This window comes from Protopterus annectens, chromosome 16.part0 (genome assembly GCF_019279795.1).
Source record: "Protopterus annectens isolate FY-2018-M chromosome 16.part0, PAN1.0, whole genome shotgun sequence".
Classification (NCBI taxonomy): Eukaryota; Metazoa; Chordata; order Ceratodontiformes; family Protopteridae; genus Protopterus; species Protopterus annectens.
Genome location: NC_056750.1, coordinates 161,226,665 through 161,248,046, shown reverse-complemented (window position 1 = coordinate 161,248,046; position 21,382 = coordinate 161,226,665). Strand labels below are relative to the sequence as shown.

Below are 21,382 nucleotides of genomic sequence, written 5' to 3'. Positions count from 1 at the left end.
ACCCAGTTATGATCTCCAGGTTGAAACACTACTGGGATTTACCTTGACTATTGGTTGAACAGCCAAATAGAACAAGCAGTATGTCAACCGCAGGAGGATTTTGTGACATTTAAAACAAATAAGAAAAGAAAAAAAAAGAGGTGATACTTATAAAGATAATTATTTCACTTGCAGGCCACATCAGTCAGTTATTTTCTAAATGAAACACAAGGTGGAGTACACGGGTTTCACCTTAGAGTGCCTGGACCTGAAAGATTTGATGCATAGAAAATTGTCTGGTTCATCAGTCTGTGGATAAATGCAACATTACTGTATACATTTACCTTTTTATGTAAGTAGAACATTACAGTTTAGCATAACATTGCTAAACATGTGCCTCCTGACTTTGAGAAGACTGAATGTTAAATCCCAGTGAGAAGTGGGTTCACGTAGAAACTGAGAATACTGTATGGGCCAAAAAAAATGGAGGGAGCCTAGACTTTCCAATGAAAGGTTAACATAAAAACATCATTTACCTATATTGTGATTCACGTCTCAGGAATGTAATGAAATCTAACATTATGAATAAGAAACAGCTTCCAAATATATATTCCTTATACCTGAACTTGCTCCCAGAGTAAACAGTATCTGAGCAACTCTGAAAACACAAATGTATTACATCCGCACATTTTCCCTTCCTATACAGTAAAGATTCAATTATCTGAACTAATTGGGACCTAGGGTAGAGATAAACAAACTGTTCAGATAATCAAGCATATAATTGAACTGGATAAAAACTTCTTAAAATCTTGTTTTTTCGGCATGCAGGAATCCACTTTTCAACCATTCAGTGATTAAAGTGGATAATAAAGAATATTTTTCACACATGAGTTGGCTACAAGCTCAAAAATATGCTCAAGCAAACACATATAAAAAGCATTTGGGCTTTTTCCGGTTAGGGGTCACCACAGCGGAACTCCCATCCGCTAAATGTTTACATATTCAGACTTTATGATTTTTCCTTCCCATAAATTTTGGAATGCTGGTTCTGATAACTGACATTTTGTATAACCAACATTCGGATAATCAACTTTCTACTGTATTCAACTTTCTTATGGTCTTATTTAATGTACTGAATGTGTTCTTCATTGAATCCATTATTTTCATGGTTTTCATGATATACGTAGCATCCTGTAAACAGTACCCAAGAACTGTTTGTATGTAGCCATTACTGTGAGTAACTTAGCTTCATCTAACAACTATCAAATTCAGCATGTGATCTATAATACATATCAGAAAGCAAGATCTGGGAAAATCTAAAACATGTTCACTATTCTTATAATTAGAAAAGTTACTTGATTTGTATTGATATCATAATTTTATGTCTTTTTATGGCATTAGTGCATCATTAGGCTCAAATCCTTGCTGACAATATTACATTTTTTTTGCTTTTGTTTAATATATATATATATATATATATATATATATATATATATATATATATATATATATATATATCTATATATAGTTTACCTTCATATGTATGTTCTGCACACGGGCGAACGACAAAAGCACGGAAGGACGTTTGCTAAGTTCCCAAACATCGAACGGAAAATGATTCAAATTTGCAATGAGTGAATGCACAGTGACATTCACTCATTGCAGATTTGGCATTTTGGGTGCGGATTGCACTATAATGGGGATCGGGAAATGGACCCTTTCTCCACTGTGTATATATATATATATATATATATATATATATATATATATATATATATATATATATATGTACATATGTATATGTATAAACACGCATTAATATATTAATAAAGTAAAAATACTGTCAAAATAAACATTTCAAAATTTCAATAAAATATACATATAGAATGCAACACATTTTTCTTATGATTTTTATGAGGTTTTTGCCCCTGTTTTCTGCTGATTATCAGCCCACCTTGGTGAATCAGCCTATTCAGTCCCAATCAGCAGGATGAGGATCAATTGGGAAGGGGTCATCATTTCATCACAGAAGCAGCCATTGGGTTGATCATGATTTTACCTTAAGCTCCACTTCTGTGTACACACCTAACTTTTACATCAATAGTCTGTCTACAATGACCATCCCTCTCCTCCTGTCCTCCTGGTAGCAAGCTTGGGTGGTGGTTTCCCCAGTGTCTTCTGTAGAAATCAGACCACTCTATGTACTCCCACTAGGAGAGGTGATTGGACCATTTTCCTGTACTCATTTCACTGTCTCTCTCCCCTGCATGTCTCTGCCAGTTCTAGGGCAACCCTAGTTACCTAGGTCACAGCCAGAACTCCACTCTTCTGCCCTACAGAGTCAAGCTATGAATGGGTAAAAAAAAATAATAAACTATGTAGCAGGGAAAATTCATAGACAGCTAAATGCAGCAGTTTTCAAGCCTACTAATTATGTTAATGAGTATAGCACAGTCATGTGACTATTTTTGGAATGTAAAATGTTGCTCTATCCATATAATTGTAGGAATTAAGACAGTATGGAATACCAGAGTTGCTTGTATTTATAAATATGTTAAATGTTCTCATTTTTAGCCAGTGAAATGTCAGTGTTATCCACATAGCCACAGAAATTAAGGACACTATGAAATGCTAGAAGTCTCATGAAATTAGAAGGACATTGTCCATCCAATACAATCAAGAAGCATCTGAGTCATATTGCAACTCTAAAAACAGCCATTGCCATCTACAGAATTTCCTAGGTGAGTAAGGAACAGAAGTAGATTGCTAGGACTTTCTTCAGTGTCTCACACACGCACACACACACACACACACACACACACACACACACACACACACACACACACACACACACACACACACACACACACACACACACACACACACACACACACACTGCACATAAAGCTGTGAACAACTTGGAGTCAGAAATCTTCTTAAAGCATGTCTTTGAGAGGTGAGAAGAAAGCACAGTACCTTCAGATAGTCTATGTGAATAAGTTAAAATGTGCAAACTCTGCACAGAAGACAACTCAGCTAACAGCTGATCCCGTTGTGAGGTGACATGCTAATCGGTGAACCACTGTGCCACATGTGTGACAATTGGGTTTCATAACATCAATGATAAACTGTTTCTAGAAGTAATAATTCTCATTCTCTCAACTTCAGAATTGTCCCTTAATTTCTTTGAACTGTCAGAAAATAAACTTTCGGGAACAGATTTTAGTGTAGTAACTAACCTACTGAGAGTAATGTTAGGCAGGGCTCAAAAAGGAAGCAGCAGTGATGCTACTGAGAGTAGTGTTAGGCAGGGCTCAAAAAGGAAGAAACATTGATGCTACAGAGAGTAATGTGCGGCAGGCCCCAAAAGGAAGCAGCCTTGACAGGTTACTTAAACCTTAGATCTTAGTTTTAAACAAGGGTCTCATTTGACATTACTGTCTTTCAAGCTTCATCTTCTTGACTACTGTGATGCTCCACCACTGGACCAGTAATCAAGGAGCCTCAATCCTCACCACTAACAACAGTGGGGGATGTTCACTAGGAGAATAGCAAGTACACACACAGTATGCAATATTAATATTAACGCAAATAGCAGTTTGACCAAGAGCAAGGCTGTTAGGAGAGGTCCACACAGTGTCAAAAAAATAAATATGTAAGTACCCTCAAAACTTAAATATCTCTACACAGATCAGCCACAATGAAAGGTTTAAATATATTTAATATTAAATAATAGAAGATCAAGGCAATACTAAATATGTATTTACAGTGACATCGGAGTTGATAACCACAAAAAAATACTTAAAACAACATTGCAGGACAGTCTCAAATAAATAAAGAAAAAATCTCAACTAAGCTTTACTATGTTCCTGACGGAATCTAAGAGGATTACTATAATCTAAGAACTTACTAACAGAGCAAGGCAGATGCGGTGAATGGATCTTCTAGTTGTTGTCAGATCCAAGACAGAATGTAGAATGCTCTGTCTCACTAATAGGCTTCCCAAATTAATATCTAAAATATTACTGCTGGGATAGCTTGCAGAATAACATCATTTTTTGTCATCTGACTCCTAGTTCCCAGGCCACACAACCATTGATGAAACTGGCAGTATTTAGCATCTACCTGTAAAAATATACAGACAAGGGCTTCTCCTCAGATCTTTGGCAGATAATGGAAGTCATAAAACAATTGCATTCCTTCATGCTTTTAAGACTAGCAATTATTTAACCATAAAGACAATACAGAAAGTTTCCTAGTGTGTCTCTTGCTGTATTGAAAACTGAAAGATACCATCCTTTATGGCCTAGTCATAAAGTAATTTAATTTTAGTTACTTTTCTGAAATTAACCTCCTGTATTCCAGTTTCCACTGTTAAAATATATACATTTAAACAGTTACAATAATGCATGTACATTTCTGTTCTCTTCCAGTAGAGTACACTGTGGCTATATTTCAAACATCGCTCTGCAAACACCCTTTTCAAAACACATCTGTACAAACAGTTTGATATACACATGACATACAGTTCTAATACATTTGTAACACAAGCATCTTGTGTGAATCATTTTGATATTCACCAATGACATATCATTATTTACAAAATACCAGTTAGCTGGGCTGGCAGTATCACCTTTCATTACCCCCCCCCCCAAAGGCTCAATCTAGTTTTTCAAGTGACCCTTGAGAAACATTGCTTGAGAGGGATGAGCCTATCTGGGAAAACATTACCCCATTCCCTGTCTTGAGAGCCTATCTTCATTGACACTGCTAATCCCACTTTGGTATTGCACTGTTGTATCATGTGCCTGCAACCCTAGGCTCCACCATAGTAATTTGTGATTGTGCTAGCTGGCTCCCTATAGCCATAGATCCCCCTCAGACTCCTCCTGCCTCCTACTGCAAATACTTAGCACAAGGGACTCCCTGTCATGGTAAGGTTGCTTCATGTTAACATGGTACAGCTTGTGCCCCTGCCTCCTGCCTAGCAGTTTTACCATGTAGTTAACATCACTGACCTTCCTTACAACTTTGAAGGGTCCCTCCCAAACTGCCTGCAGCTCATTGTGTCTGACAGGAATGAGAACCATAACCTGTTGCCCCACAGCATGCAGACAGCATTCCTGTCAAACCATACCTTTTTCTGCTGTTGGACTTCTGACAGGTTCTCCTGGGCCAAGCCCATGAGTTCCCTGAGCCTTGTCTTGAGGTTTAGGACATATGCCACAACAGACTCCTTGTAGGATTTACACTCACTTTCCCATTTATTGTAAATCAAATCTAGATGTCTGCTCATCTATGCCCATACAGCAACTCAAAGGGTGAAAACCCTGTTGATTCCTGGGGTACCTCTCTGTAAGCAAACAACAGATGGGGCAGATATTTGCCCCACTCCCTGTTAAACTGGTCTGCAAAGCCTGTAGCATGGTCTTTAGTGTAGAGTTTAACCTCTCCACTAGACTATTAGTCTGGGGATGGTAGGGGTAGTCTTTAGGTGCTTCACCCCACAGTGCTTCCACAGAAAGCCAGCAGGTATGACATGAAATTGGCACCTCTGTCAGTCAATATTTCTTTTGGGAAACCTATCCTGCTGAAAATCTGTAACAAAGCATTTGCTGCCTTTTCTGCCTCAAAGGAGGACACAGCCACCACATCAGGTATCTGGTAGCATATTCTACTACCATTAGGATATACTTCTTCCCGGTGTTACTTGGAGTAATCAGTGGCCCCACAATATCCATAGCTACCCTCTAAAATGGCTCTTCAATCACAGGCAAAGGCATTAAAGAAGCTTTCGCCTTGTCTCCTGCCTTGCCTACTGGCATTGCTCACAGGTCCTATAGTACCCTTTTACATTCTTAGCCAATAAAAGTTCTGCATAATATATCTCTTGGTAAGCTTTATGCCCAAATGACCTGCAAAGGGAATGTCATAAGCTATGGGTAGACATGTCAGACAGTAGGCTCTGTGCACTAACAACTGCTGTATTACTTCACCCTCTAGCCCTCCCTCAGGGTCCATTCTCTATACAATAACCATTTGTCCCAGTATACAGATTCTCCCTTTCCTTGGGAATCAGGTGCCTCTCTGGCTACCTCCCCCAAGCCCTGTAATGTAGTGTCTGAGAGCTGAGCCTCTATCAACTGTCTCTTTGTAACCCTTCCCAGCTCCCCTTCCACAGGAAGTCTGGTATTCTCTGCCTCACTATGAGCCTGGGTACTACTACTACTCACCTCTGCTCTTACAGTCACTCTGTCCAAGGGAACATCAGTACCCACAAGCAACTGTCACTCACCTTCAGTCTCACTGCTACAGAGTAGCTCCCTCTCTGAACTAACCACCTCACCAGTCCTGGCATCAAGTGTGCAGTCTGCCTGGGTCTCCCAAAGGCTACCAGACCCACATGTTTGTCTCCAAGCCTAACTGCATGTAACTGCATGCACACAAGGTGTTGTATTATCAAAATCATTCCCCATCAGGACATCTGCAGGGATATCCTCAAACATACCTACTTGATTGCTTCCTTTTCCACCCTCCCAGTCATGGTGAACCTTAGTCAAAAGTATTTGGAATGGGGTTCCTCCTAAAACTCTGACTGGAGTAGACTGCCCAAACAAGTAGTGCTCCTCTTTAATCATTGCAGACTTCACAATGGTTAGGTCATAGGCTGTGTATCTCTTAGCAGTGGCCTGTTTCCCATCTACTAAGACAGGATATAACCTCTCATGGTAGTTTTTTACCATTCCTGTCTCCAGACAACTTACTTCTGGCACTCTGTCATTTCCACTTACTGGCTCTCCCACCTTTTGTTCCCCACCTTGCCTCCATGGACATCTACATGCTACATGCCCCACTGGTTACATTTAAAACATTTAACCCTGGATCCTGACAGTGTACCTGAACTAATGGCTTCCACTTTTACTGGTGGACTGTGTTGGGGCAGTTTAGGCTGCCCACCATGGGTTCCCTTAGACACATGAGCAGCATTGGTTATCCTTTTCCTGTGCAGTGATGCCCTGCTTGCTAGGTATATGCCTCCCTTTTTCCCCCAACTCATCTGTGGTATTACATTCCCTATCTTCTAACCAGATTCTCATGTCCTCAGGCAAAGTGCTAAGGGCTTGTTCCCTCACCAAAAGGTCTACCAGCCATTCAAAAGTTGTGACCTGACACACACACACACTCACCCATCTATGAAAATAAGTGCTTAACTCAGCAATATATTCACACACACTTTCATCTGCCTTGTGTCTATGTTCACATAAACTTTTTTCTATAATCTTCATGTGTTAACTTAAAACACTCTAATAAAGAAATTTTTAACAGTATTATAATTTAAGAAGTAAGTATCAGACAATTTAAAAACAGCAATTATAGCTTTAGCTTTACCATGGAGCAAGGGGGTCAGGAACCGTACCCAGAGCCCTTGGTCAGCATTATAATGTTTACATCCCCTTTCAAACATATGAATAAAACTATCAAAATGATCACCCTCTGTAAATTGTGGAAGACATTTACTGACCTTTGTTGCTTCTGGGGTTCAGTTACTCCCTTCCAAATTACCTCCATGACCCTGGTGAAGAGTCAGCATCTCCTTTTCATGTTGTCTCTGCCTCTCCTTTTCCTCAGCCTCCAAACATTTGATCTCCAGTTCAAGTTTCTTTAACTCCAGATAGATTTTTAAGTCCTCTGTGTAAAGGTTGAACTGTGCATTATATGAGAGTTGTACATCTCCAAGGCCAGTCACGTTGTCCTTCTGCTTGCTGGTCTATGATGCAGCTGTGACCAAGGCTGCAATCATTTCTGCTTTAGTCAGATTGGCATGCACCAGTCCTTTGGCTTGACACATCTCAGCAAACTGGCTACTTGTTAGCTTGTCACACTCCCCTGCTGATATCCTGGCCTACTCTCCCTGACTAACTAAGCTAACAAAAAAATAAATAAAACTATTGTGATGAGAAACTCTGAATGTTCACTGTGTGGCTGATTGAGACTACAAACAGCTTTTTTAGTGACCACTGTTTACAGCCTACTGGAATTCAATATCCACACCACTAAATCCGAATATGTGATGTGGTGATCCCTCCACTGCCAACCAATAAACGTGATGCCCCACTACTGGACCAGTAATCAAGGAGCCTCAGTCCTGACCACTGAGACCAGTGGGGTACGTACATTTAGAGGATGACAAGTATACACACAGTATTTCCAAATGCAGCTCTCTGCATCAAGTGCAATTTTCTTGAAGAGCACACAGAGACCACAGTTAGTATGGGGATGATTTCTCCCTCTTTCTTCAGATCCCCAGTAAGACTCCCCACTGGCACAGCTATAGAATTGAGATCTCAGCTGAGACGCCAAGCCAGGACCATCAGCACCCTCTCTGTCCAACCAGTGCTTTATGTTCCTACCCAAGTAGCTGGCACACACACTTTTGGAGATTTGTTTTACACACACACACACACACACACACACACACACACACACACACACACACACACACACACACACACACACACCACGCACACACCTGGGAAAGGCTGGCACAGGTTTACTAGCTATGCCCCCTTCTGCCCAGACTGTAAGGTAGTTATTACTGCCACCAGTCAACTCTTTATCAGATACTTTAAGGTCCATAACAAAGAGTGTCCAGTTTTACTGTGTAATGTTACTATCAATAAAAATGGTAGTTTGACCAAGAGCAAAGCTATTAGGAGTTGCCTACACATTGTCACCAAATAAATATACAAGTACTCCCAGAACTTAAATATCTCTAGGCAGATCAGCCACAATGAAAGGTTTAAATATATTTAGTAATAATTAATAAAAGAGCAAGAAAATAGTATATATTTACAGTGATATCAGAGTTCAAAATCACAGGAAATATTTAAAACACCATTGCAGGACAGTCTCAAATAAATAAAGATAAAATATCTAAAATAAGCTTTGATATATTCCTAACTATATCTAAGAGAATTACACTATTCCCTAGACTTGCTTACTCATAGCAAGGTAAAATCCCTACTGCTGAAAGCTGGCAGTATTTAGCATGTAAATGAAAATACATACACAAGCCCCCATGATATCCCCAGTTGGTCTTTGGAAGGTACCAGTGACTAGTATTCTTAAGCCTACACATACCTTGGTATTCACTGGGATAGGTTCCTCTCTGTTAGTTCTGTGTGTGAGGCATGGCCAGCACAGCTTGATGATTTGCTGTAGAATGTCCCTTTCCACCCTATAGCGCTCCACTATCTCCAGCTCATGTAGGCCCTGGTAGAATACCCTGGGTCTGCACACTCTTTTCCTCCTCCTCACTGTGGGTCAGTTGTCAGAATTTTCCTTCTCACCACCCTCAGTCTGTAGCACATATTGATGGATTAAAGCAGCAGCAGCCTCTAACATTTCTAGTTAGTTTTGCCAGTTAAAAATCCCCCGCCTGTGTACACCGGTGGTGTAGAGTTTGTGGGAAAAAAACAGTCTGAAAGGTGTTTGCATAGTTTATAGTACTGTGCTGGGCTGGGCTGCTGCATGTGTAATTGGCTGATTCTGATAAATTCCACCTACCAGCTATGCTACTTCTCCTTGATTGCCTTCCTACTGCTGTTTCCCTTTCCCAGTTCCTCCCTATTTAAGCCCCGACACATGCTGCGCATACCCAGTGTTCAAATGTAAACACTGCTGCCATTTCCTCTGTTTTTCTTTTTTTCGTTTAAAACCCAGTGTGTTACATGCAAACCTATTTAGGCTATGTACACAGCAAGCATGATACACCCCCTTATGAAGTCATTCAGCTCTTACACTTGCACTGTTGTATTTCTGCACCTACATGGTTAGGTACAAGCTGACACTTTGAAGAAATCTGTGATTCAGTATAACTCCCCTCATTTGCATACCACAGTGTGTAGGTCATTAGCTACTGCACTAAAATGGACTCTTTCCTCATGACAACCAGTGCTTCCTGGTATTGCTTACATTCTACATGCCATTGACTATAATGGAAAATGCAGAATTAACTTAAATTTGAGTTTTCACATTTTTTTTTTTATTTTCGGTATGATCCTGTTTGCGTACCACTGCCCTATGCTTAAACAACTGAGATCAGCCAAAAAAAAAAGCTTAATTTTCATAATTATCAAAAAAGACTTTCGGCTTTTCCTGGTTAGGGGTCGCCACAGCGGAACTCCGGTCCGCTCATGATTGGCAGTAGATTTTTATGGTGCCGAGTTGCCAGCCCGATGCCCAACCTTCAATGAAGGCACGCCCATTCCTGCTCGCACCTACCTGCATGTCTTTAACATTACTCGACCATGGGGAGGATATGCAGACTCCACACAGAAGGCGCTCCAGCCGAGAATCGAACGGGAGAACCTCTTGCTGTGAGGCAACAATGCTAACCGCTGCACCACAGCTTATCAATCACTTTTTAATGCCAATGGCCTTATATTTGGCCATTGGCATGTCTAATGTACATAATACATGCTTTTTCATGAGCTGTCATGCCTCCGTTTTGTCAGTTGCTGAAATGTACTCAGTTATTTTCTGAGTACATTTCTGCATGGACACTGTTCTAGCACTGAGACCTGGCAGCTTGATGAATCACTAAATCACCTTATGTGCATGTTTCACCAACAAATGAGGTGATCTGCATATTTGCCAGTTTTCCATGCTAGAACAATGTAGGACTACTCATGCACGTGAAAACGGCACTATCCTGAATCGCTCAGTTACCATTTTCTGTGCAGCAGCTCTTACACTGTTCCTGCATGGAAAATACGCCTTGCTGAATCCCAGGAAAGAGTTTTCCTCAGATATTGTTACTTGCTAGAAGTCATAAAACAATAAAATGCTTCCAAGACAATACAGAAAACTTTTCAACACAGACATTGGGTCTGTTGCTGCACTGAAAGTGAACATCTTTTTTATGGCCCAGCCATAAAATAATTTAATTTCAGCTATTTTTCTGAAGTTTGGCAAGGTAACCTTCTGCATTCCAATTTCCCCTGTTAAAATATATACATTTAAACAGCTACAATAGTGTATGTACATTTTTGTTCTATTCCAGTAGGATACACTGTGGATTAATTTCAAACCACTTTGTAAAATACCTCTTCAGTACATGTCTGTACACACCATCTTATATGACATACAGCTCTAATACATTTGTAACACAAGTATCTTATATGAATCATGTTGATATTCACAAATTACATATAATTATTTACAGAATTCCAGCAAGCTGTGCTGGTAGTACATCCTTTGTCACACAAGTGTTGGTAGCGTAAAAAAAAAATGATAAAGACCTAGTCTGAAATCTAACGTGGGAGGGGAGGTAGCTGTTTTATAATGCATAATTCTTTAATTAATTCACATTTAATTAAAGGAAACATTGATGACAAGTTAAGTAGGGCTGAGAAGGATGACACCACAGAATATCTGTCTGAATATCTCACTGATCCTTATCACCAAGGCTGGGACCACCAACTATTGTGAACCAAATAGAACAGATTTAGGAAATGATGCATCTATTTTCTGCAAAGAACATTCAACTCCTATGAAACATGATGAGGCCCCTGAGAACTATGGAATTGTGGATTAAAACACTCAGCAATCTGAGAATCCAGTTTGTTTAGAAGGAAACAAAAAAAAAGAAAGAAAGGAAGAGAAAGGAAGAGGTTCTCAACAAGTAACAAGGAAGAAAAAGAAACTGACTAATGACTATAAATGAAAGAGAATACGTAGTAAAAAGGACACTGCTTTGTTATGTAACACACTGGTGACAGGGAATGAAGATATCTGTCTATCAGAAAACCCTCAGTCTACAGAAAAAGGCATCACCTTTCCAATGGAAAAGGTAGAAAAAAAAGGCAAGGGGCAGATGAAAAGAAAGAAATCAAAACGGAATGTGGAAGGATTGAAAAACATTACTGTAAGAAAAAATAAGAGAAAGGCAGATGCTGACTACATGGTTCAAGCTGTGGATTTACAATGCCAGCTGGATAAGAATTTAATACGCAATGAAAACAGTGGAATTAATAAGGCTAATAGTGATGAAGATCTATCCTTCGTAACAATTGACAGAGCCGAAATGACTGTATTAGAAGCTGAAGATTCTTCAGAGCTGGCCAGCAAAGATATTCTTGTAATTGGAGATTCAGTTATTAGAGGAACTGATACTTATATTTGCAGAGATGATAATGAACATCGAATAGTGTTATGCTTGGCAGAAGCAAAAATAGAAGATGTGAAACAAGCCTTGGAATGCCTTAATGTAAGGAAGTATGGATTTGTTTTTATTCATGTTGGTACAAATGATGTCACCCACAAGGATTGTCTTACTGTTAGTCAGGAACTGACATCCCTCCTAGATAGTATAGCTTGCACTGGTGTTAGGACGTATTTTTCACAAATCACCTACAGAAAGGATAGTCAGGTCACTGTGAATGAAAAGATTTTTTGGATAAACACCTACATGGAAAAAATGTCCCGTTTTAAAAAAATGGAAATGTGTAGAGCATCCAAGCTTTCTTTTGAGCACATGTGTTCAGACAGGATGGTGTGCATTTGTCTAGATCAAGGAAGAGAATTTTTGCAGCAGATATTTTGCAATATTTGACTGCCAGGTCAAAAATGTAACAGTTCACAGAAAGCAACATTTGATGCATCTCTGATGGTTGTTACTGCTAGGAGCATTAATAATAACATTTTTTTATTAGAAAATTTGCTACGTTCCCACAAGATTGATGTTGTTATAGTTTGTGAAACATGGTTAAAGAACAATGACTGGAAACCAGTTCTGTCAGGGTATAAATGTTTTTATTGTAACAGACATTCTAACAAAACATCAGGTGGTGGTGTTATGATAGGGATTAAATATAGCTATGAGACCTGTGATTATTACACGTTCACTGATAACACCAATACTATAGACTGTGTAACTGTGACAATAACGACAACCCTGTAACATATAACAATTGTTGGAGTGTACAGACCACCAAAGTCAAGTGCAGATGACCTAGAGAAATTCATACATTTCTTGCATGAAATATAGGAGGGAAGAATAATATTAGCTGGGGACTTAAATTTACCAGAAACAGACTGGAATAATATTGATTCAACAACATTAGTAAATAAATTATTCACAGAGTATATTCAGGAACAAAAAATGCTTCAGATTGTAAAAAAACCTACCAGGTGACGGAATATACTAGATATTGCTTGTGTTCCCAAATAAATTACTGTAACTTCAAGTCAAGTTTTACCACCATTGATGTGCAGTGATCATGGGGTCATAAAGGTTAATTCGTTGCTAGATAATTCTGCCAAACTGAAATCTATAGCCAATGCACAGAAGGTTAATTACAGATTATAGGGAAGAAAAACAGTTACTATATAAAACTAACTGGAGTGAGGTGTTCAGTGGAAAAACTGCAGATGGAAGGTGGAAAGTTTTGAAATAGAAATTGTCTGAGTGGAAAAAGTCAAAAAAATGTTTAACATCAGGATCTAGGCACGCAATATCGGGGGGTATATTTCCATAAGATACCTGATTAAAGTGAGAGACAAAAAATATAAGAAATGGAAGCGAGGTCGAACTACAACTTTGAAAACTGAAATAAATGAGTTGGACAAACATATTAAGCATAGTGTTAGATAAGATCAAGAAAAATTTGAAGAAAATTTATATAAAGATATTGAGCATAATAGGAAACCTTTTATAGATATATAAGATGTGGAAGGAGTACAGATACACAAATTGATAAACTGTGTGCAGATTCTAAAATTTATTCTCAGATACAACAGATTATAGATGTATTTATAAAATCTTATGTAAAACAGTTTGGCTCCACAAAAGGGGTGGTAAGTTGTCCTAGTGACATCCAGGTAACCCCGAATGCTGGAATCAAATTAGATTATATTGAAAAAGAACTGTGCAAACTGGATCCAAACAAAGTGCAGGGAGGAGTTGGAATAAGTAACAATGACCTGAGAACACTTAAGCAAGAACTTACACTGTCATTACATCTATTATTCACTAGGTCATATAAATATGGGGAGATTCCTCAAGATTGGAGACATGCACTTATTAAACCCGTCTTTAAGGGAAAGGGGAGTAGGACAAACCCAGAATCATATAGAACCTTAAGTCTACTTTCATGTTGTGGGAAAATAATGGAGAAGGTAATACTGGATAAGTTATTGTCAGAACTAGATAGGTTGAGACTTGAAACCATATATCAGCATGCATATGTTGAAAATAGATCTATTACCACCTGTAACATGATGTTCTATAACAATATAATAACAGCTATGAATGAAAAATTGTGCTGTGATGTGATTTATATAGCTTTAACTACATCATTTGACAGGGTCATGCACAAAACACTGATCAATAAATTAGTACAACTATGTATTGATGTACTGTTGATAAGATGGATAGCTGCATGGCTTACAAATAGGACATGGCAAGTATTGCACACCAACTGGACAGGTGAAATCCTTGGTTACAGTCAAGGTGTCCCACAGGGCTCTGTACTAGGCCCTTACTTGTTTAGATTGCATTTTTCAGACCGTACTTTTTCATCTGAGGTGTTCTACAGTTTATATGCTGACGACCTGAAATTGGGTAAAAAGATTACAAGTGTTACAGATAAGGCATGTCTGCAAAATAATTTGTCTAAATTGACCATTTGGGCACAGGAGAATAATATGTTGATAAATACATCAAAAATTAAGCATATGAGATTTGGGAGACATAGACTGACAGGCAAATATTTAATACAGTACACAGTGATTAAAACTGTAGACTCATTTAAGGACCTGGGTATATGGGTAGATTCAGCTATGAGTTTTCCTAATCATAACAACCAGTTGGCTAATGATAGTTATAGAACTATAGGTTGTATAAAAAGATTTATAAAGTCTAGGAAATCAAACATAATGAAGTCATTGTCTGTTAGTTACATTAGACCCAAACTTGAGTATGGAATAACAATATGGGAACCCTACAGGAAAACAAGCATGAATAAACTGGAAAGAGTACAGTGGAAATATACTAAGGGCATCCATGGATGTGAAAATCTAAGTTATTATGAAAGACTAAAATATTTGAACTTGTACAATATTTCTTACAGATATTTGAGAGGAGATCTTATTCGGGTATATAGGGCGTTTAGTGACAACTACCTCTGGGAATGTTTGGGGTTTTCAAAAAGTACTAGAGAATCGTCAGATAACCTATGTAGAAGATTCTATAGGAATGAGAAGTGTACTAATTGGTTCTCTGACAGAGTAGCTGATGCTGGGAACAGACTACCAAATTACATTAAAGCAAGTACTAGTTTAGATATATTAACAACAGCCTGGACATTTATTATGGGAACAAGTGTTTTGGCATATTGGCAAGCCAGAAGGGCTTTTTAATGCCCGTGCTTCAAACATTTTTTATGTATGTATGTATGCATGTATGTATGTATAAATCTGCATTACCCTGACTTTCATGCACTTCCTTCATTTCATCCCAATGGTTTTCAACCTTTCATAAATACTATTTTTTTTTTTATTTCAAAATGTTTAAACACAGTATTTTTGTATACCTTTCATAAATAATATTTATTTTGTATATGTTTCATAACTGAGATTTTTTTTATTTCAAATTACGGTCAATAAATAATGACAGACTTGGGAGTGAGACTCAAAGTTGCAACATATGCAAAACACTGGATGCGCAATACATCACACAAGAAAAAAAAAATATGTACTGTATTTAGATGGAAATGCAATAAAATGTATGGCATCCGGCATGACATTACTGGGGTCAGTCTTATTCGATATTCTTATGTTGTTGTTGTTTGTCTTTCGTCTTTTCCCGGTTAGGGGTCGCCACAGTGGAACTCCGGTCCGCTAATGATTGGCAGTTGTTTTTTATGGTGTTGAATTGCCAACCTGATGCCCAAACTTCAACAAAGGCACGCCCATTCAATGCATGTCTTTCTTATGCTCACTCGACCACGAGGAGGACATGCAAACTCCACACAGAAGGCATTCCCAACCCAAGCCGAGATATTCTTATAAATCCCATTAATGAAGCTCTAGGAACAAGCTTTGTAAATTTATGAATAATATACATTTATGTAATGGAGCAAATATGACAAGGTGTATTAAGGGAGAAAAGATGGCCCAGTATGAGAAATATAGCCATCTAAATTTAGTTTCAAATAATGCATCTAGGAAACAAGAAAGTACAGAAATCAGCAAGAAACATAAAAAAGAACTGATGCAGTAATTGCAGATGGCTTTATTTCAAGCAAAGACAGGAAGCAGATGGAAGAATTAGATGCAGAAACTTCTCCATCAGAAAACAAGAAAAAAATATTATCGGTTTGTACTGATGGGCTAAGGTAATTGTGAAGGCAATGACTGGACAAAGGCAGGAAATTAAAATGGTTTGAAGCAAAAGAGACATTAAAATAGACTAAATGATCTCAGAATATACAATCTTAAAAGAAAATGCCAAGGTCATTGCATGCATTTTAAACATCTTAGGGGAATCCAGACAGACTAAGAGGGCATCTTGCTTCAGAATAATGTGACAGTTAAAGAATAAAATTTGAAGTGAAGAGGAGGATGGATCATGGGTGCACAATGAATTATTATTTCACAGGGGTGGAAGATGATTGGAACAGGGGTAAAAATGATGTCAGAAATTGGAAAAAAAATTCAAGATGGCATAAACCAGATGTAAAGCAATTGTTATGAGTGAGGGAAAAAAGAAAATGAAGTAAAATATTACTAAAAAAGATTTGCATCTTCTGTACTATTTAGGGAAGTAGGCAAATTTAGGTGGTCCAGGCATTCATTATATCCTATCTAGTTCTATGCTTCAACTGATTTTTCTTCATGCATATATAAGGAAAACAGCAAACATTATTACTTTTAAAAGACAACTTTGGATATGTGCTTTTCAAGAATTATAAGCAATGGCATTAGCTTTCATAGCTACATTTCATTTCTGTGTTTCCGGAAAAGTAATTGAAAGAGGTGATTTCAGTATGGAAATGAGACATTTTTTTATGGAAAAAGTGAGAAGGACTGAAAACTCTGGAAATTAAATAAAGATAGGCTTTACTTCACCCTAATAAGTATTATACTACTTGTACATTTTAACTCCATGCAATTTACTGAAAATACTTTTTGTAAAAATAAAAGAATTGTGCTACAAGCAATTACATTTACACAGACACACATTCTAAGCAAAACATAATTGAAACACCATTTGAGCAAATTATGACATGATTTTGGAGAGAGCAAGACTGTTAACCATCATATGGTGGGCTACACCCACTACAACCCTTTTAAATAATTATCACAACTCTACTGTTGCACATGAAATTTGAGAAGATAGTATCAGTAACCCTGGTACAGTTATATGCATCCACCCACCTTAGTGTTTGTGATCATGGCAATTTAAAATATATACATGGCGGGGGGGGGGGTGTGAAGCCATTTACATGGAAGCTTAGGGGCCAGGGCTTCCCTTTCTTTTATTCTAGTGTATCATACTGAAGTATCTGTTATTTACATGTCCTACATAAGTGCCATTAACACAGTTACCAAACATAGCTTCCCATTATATGTCATGTATCTACACATAATAAAAATATTTTGTAAACTCACTTAACATACATGCTGAATCTGTTTCTGATATTTTGTATTCATGTGCACTTTAGATTTGTTTTGTATTATGCACTTGTTGCATAATTTGTAGTTAGTCAGGTGAGCTTCACTGACTGCGTGTTTCCTTGTATTAATAGGTTCATAGGTGTTTATTAGGCTAACAACCACAAGGGTCTTTTTAAGCCTAGCCATGCATCCCAAATCTCTAACAAGTTCTGGTACCCTTGATACATGTAAGCAGGGGTTTGGGAGATGAAACATTTCTAAGCAGGGGCCTAGGAGGTAAACCATTTACAGGCTGCCATTAGAGACACAGGTGCCAAACGAGGGATGAATTTTCTGTTCCTCATCCAATTATGCAAGTTACATTTGAATTGGTTTATGGAGGAATTCTACTCGACATGGAAACCTGTTCCAGAGACGAGGTAGTGTCCAGGATACATACCTGTCTCTCCAGCAGGTCCTATTTATATCATAATAATACAACAATAGACTAAATCTGACCAGCTAGAATCATTTGCCACATACCTGAATGCAGCCATGACTGCCAAAGAAATTTGAAGTGTAACTCATTCCAGCTAATTTACTGTCTGTGGTTGTTCTACTAGTTACAAGTATTTAAATTATGCTGTAGTTGTAAATAGAATGCTGAGACACACCTGGATCACTGCATTTTTAAAATTAAATTCAACAGCAAGCTTTTTTTATTATTGCAAATATATAAACATCTTATACTATGATACTAATTTCTGTGGGTTTATAGGGGCTGACCACAGAAAAATACAGCTGAAAATATATTTCCAAAGGTTACTAAAGAGAGCTACTGTTCTTAAGTAAATAAACTAAAAACAAATAAAACATGCTAAAACACAAAGAACAACGTATTAAATGATTAGACATGAAGGTGTCTTACCTGACATTTCCAAAGAAGAAATCATATGTATTATGTGCTCTGGTCAGAGGCATAAAACTTACTGCAGATAAATCAACTTTATTCAGTTTATATATCAGTCACAGAGTAAGAGTGTCCGTGTCATATGATAGAAGCACCATGAATAAACAAGATCAATCTTTCTAGTGATGAAGCAATACAAAGGAGAGGCTGGAAACTCCCAAAGAGCTGCCAAATCAATATTTTCTTTGTTTACTTATTTCCTTGTTATGCATTATTATTTATTGTTTTCTTCTTCTTTTTACTGAAGATTTTGTTAACTGCTGAGTATGCATGCATAGATACACACACACACACACACACACACACACACACTACATGGGCATGTGTGTGTGTGTGTGTGTGTCTGTGTGTGTTGTGTGTTTGTCCTCACAATAGGCACTGATAACGCACTGTGTTAAAAATGTTGATCTGTGATGGGCTATTACCGTCATCAAGGGTTTATTGGCATGCTGCACACACTGTCAAGCACTTAGCAGCATTTTGCATGTTTCATGAAAAATCTTTCAACATTCTGCATGTAAAACATGTCACCATAACTAACAGCATTCAGTCAGCTTCACTATCAAACAATGATAAGTCCTTTTTAATTGCAACAAAAGACTCAGGTTTGATTACTGGTCAAGGCGATACAGGGGAGATAAGAACAGAATGGTAAGATCCTGTTCACCTTTTTCAGATGGGCACCATGGTTGTCTTATGGGGAGATATACAATTTCCACACTTATTTCTGTGGTATATAACACCACAAACAGGAAGCTGTATGCAACCCAGTATAGCAAGTAATTATATAACTTGCAGTCATAATGTAGAGATACTAAGCAAAACAAAAAGCCCTTTGTCCCACAATACACATCACAGATCTCAGTACCTGACTCTCTCCTCCAATGGGAAAGAATATGTTGTGGGTTCTGATATTCCTTAGGAAGAACTGGGTAGAATTGACTTTTAGGATGGAGGTTTGATACTCCTGTCAGGATAGGGACACATAACTATTAAAAAATAACTAAGCAGCATTCATTCTGAAAAAACAAAATCAACAGACATTACTGACTCAAAACACATATACACAGCACCCAACAAAACAGTTACACCTCTATAAAGCGATTCCTTAGAATTAAATGAAATTAAATGTATTAAAATTAAATAAACCATTAAATTAAATTATTCAACAGTAACACAAAATAAATGAATACAAATGAAATTAAACACAATTCCTGACTGAAGAAAATGTAGCTTATATGATGAAAAGACGAATCAAAATAACAAAAGCCAAGTTAAGTCCAAGAACTGTAATTTCTTTACTGAAGCATTGGAGGAAACCTCAATAAGCAATTTTCCTTTATAATTAACGTATTTCATGAGAGTGGGGCTTTATATATATAATGATTTTTCTTAAAGAAAACTACTGAAGTATCACAAAATCAAATGCATCCATTACATTTTAAAGGCATTTATAACCCTTAATGCTTGAAATGTCTTGTTGCATGACACTTTTAAAATGCACAGCATCCTTGAACTCTAGTGGATTGCAAGCATTAAGTAATACCTGGCAATCAAATGCGTTAACATCAAGATGATTGTGTTAGTATTCCCACCTTGACTATGTTGGATCACATGGTCCAGAATAGAAAGTTTTCCTGTTAACACAAACTTCTAAGTACTTAAACAGTGCACCGTTAACACTTGTTGTGTCTTTCAGCTTTTCCCGGTTAGGGGTCGCCACAGCAGAACTCCGGTCTGCTAATGATTGGCTGTAGATTTTTACGTACTGAGTTGCCAGCTCTGATGCACAACCTTCAACGAAGGTGCGCCCATTCACACATGTCGCCATGCAGAAGACGCTCTAACCGAGAATCAAACCAGACAGCGTCTTACTGTGAGGCAACAACTCTATCGCAGCACTACCACCACAGTCCATGGTTCCAAAATGAATACCAATGCTCATAAATCCTAGTTTTTCACAGTCTGCTAGAAGATTTAAGGTACCACTGCCAAAACTTCCAGTATAAACTAGATTTGATGTACATGAAAAGGGGAAGTTTATACATTCTGCCCATGACAATTGAATAAAAGAAAAAGCTATCAGCTATAAGGTGACAGCAAGTGAAAGACTGACACTTGAATGTGTTGTTTTATTTATTGTAGAGGTATCAATATATGTCTCAGGCAGAGGTACAACCACTTTGTTAAAAATTTACAGTTAGAAAAAAAACACATTTAGTCAACTCCAGCCAATGAGAAAATGGGACTGTCATTGACATGGACCCAAAAGTAAGTCTTCGCTAAATGTCATTAAAGTAACTAAAATATATAATTAAATCACATAACTAACAGAAAACAACCCTCACTACACTAATAAAATGTGTATTAATAAAAAAAAAATGTTTCTCTCCAAAGAGGACAGATTTTTTTTACTGAAATTGCACAGTTTCTAGGTGAGTGCAACATGCTGATCTCACCCTCAGTACTGCTGAGGCTTGCTTCACTATTCTACCCTAGCTTCAATCCCACCCACCCAATGCTTATCCACTTTTATAGGCATACTTAGTTCTCTGTAAATGTATTCTCAGAAAATCATACTTTCATCCCTCCCTCTTCCTCAGACCCCATCCTTCTTCATATTAATAGGCTTATCAGATCCTCCTAGCACTCTTTTCTCAGACAATCATATTTCCAGCTCAGCAATGTCCACTTTCATACCAAATAACCACACATAATCTCCTCCTGCCCCCTAATGAATCCTGTATTAATCCACTATATAAATACAAAATA

At 37.8% G+C, this 21,382-nt stretch overlaps 1 protein-coding gene across 3 annotated transcripts in view; it reads right to left on the bottom strand.

Annotated features, from left to right (window-relative positions):
• The window catches only part of LOC122791087 (apolipoprotein L1-like), a 97,392-nt gene extending 78,699 nt beyond the window's left edge, over positions 1 to 18,693 (bottom strand). For 2 of the 3 annotated variants that reach the window (XM_044058881.1, XM_044058882.1), the window contains exon 1: positions 18,569 to 18,693. In XM_044058881.1, coding sequence (XP_043914816.1) covers positions 18,569 to 18,593 — 25 coding nt within the window. In that variant the 5' untranslated portion in view covers positions 18,594 to 18,693. The remainder of the gene's footprint in view (positions 1 to 18,568) is intronic. The other variant, XM_044058883.1, reaches the window with a different exon arrangement.
• Between the last annotated feature and the right edge of the window lie 2,689 nt (positions 18,694 to 21,382).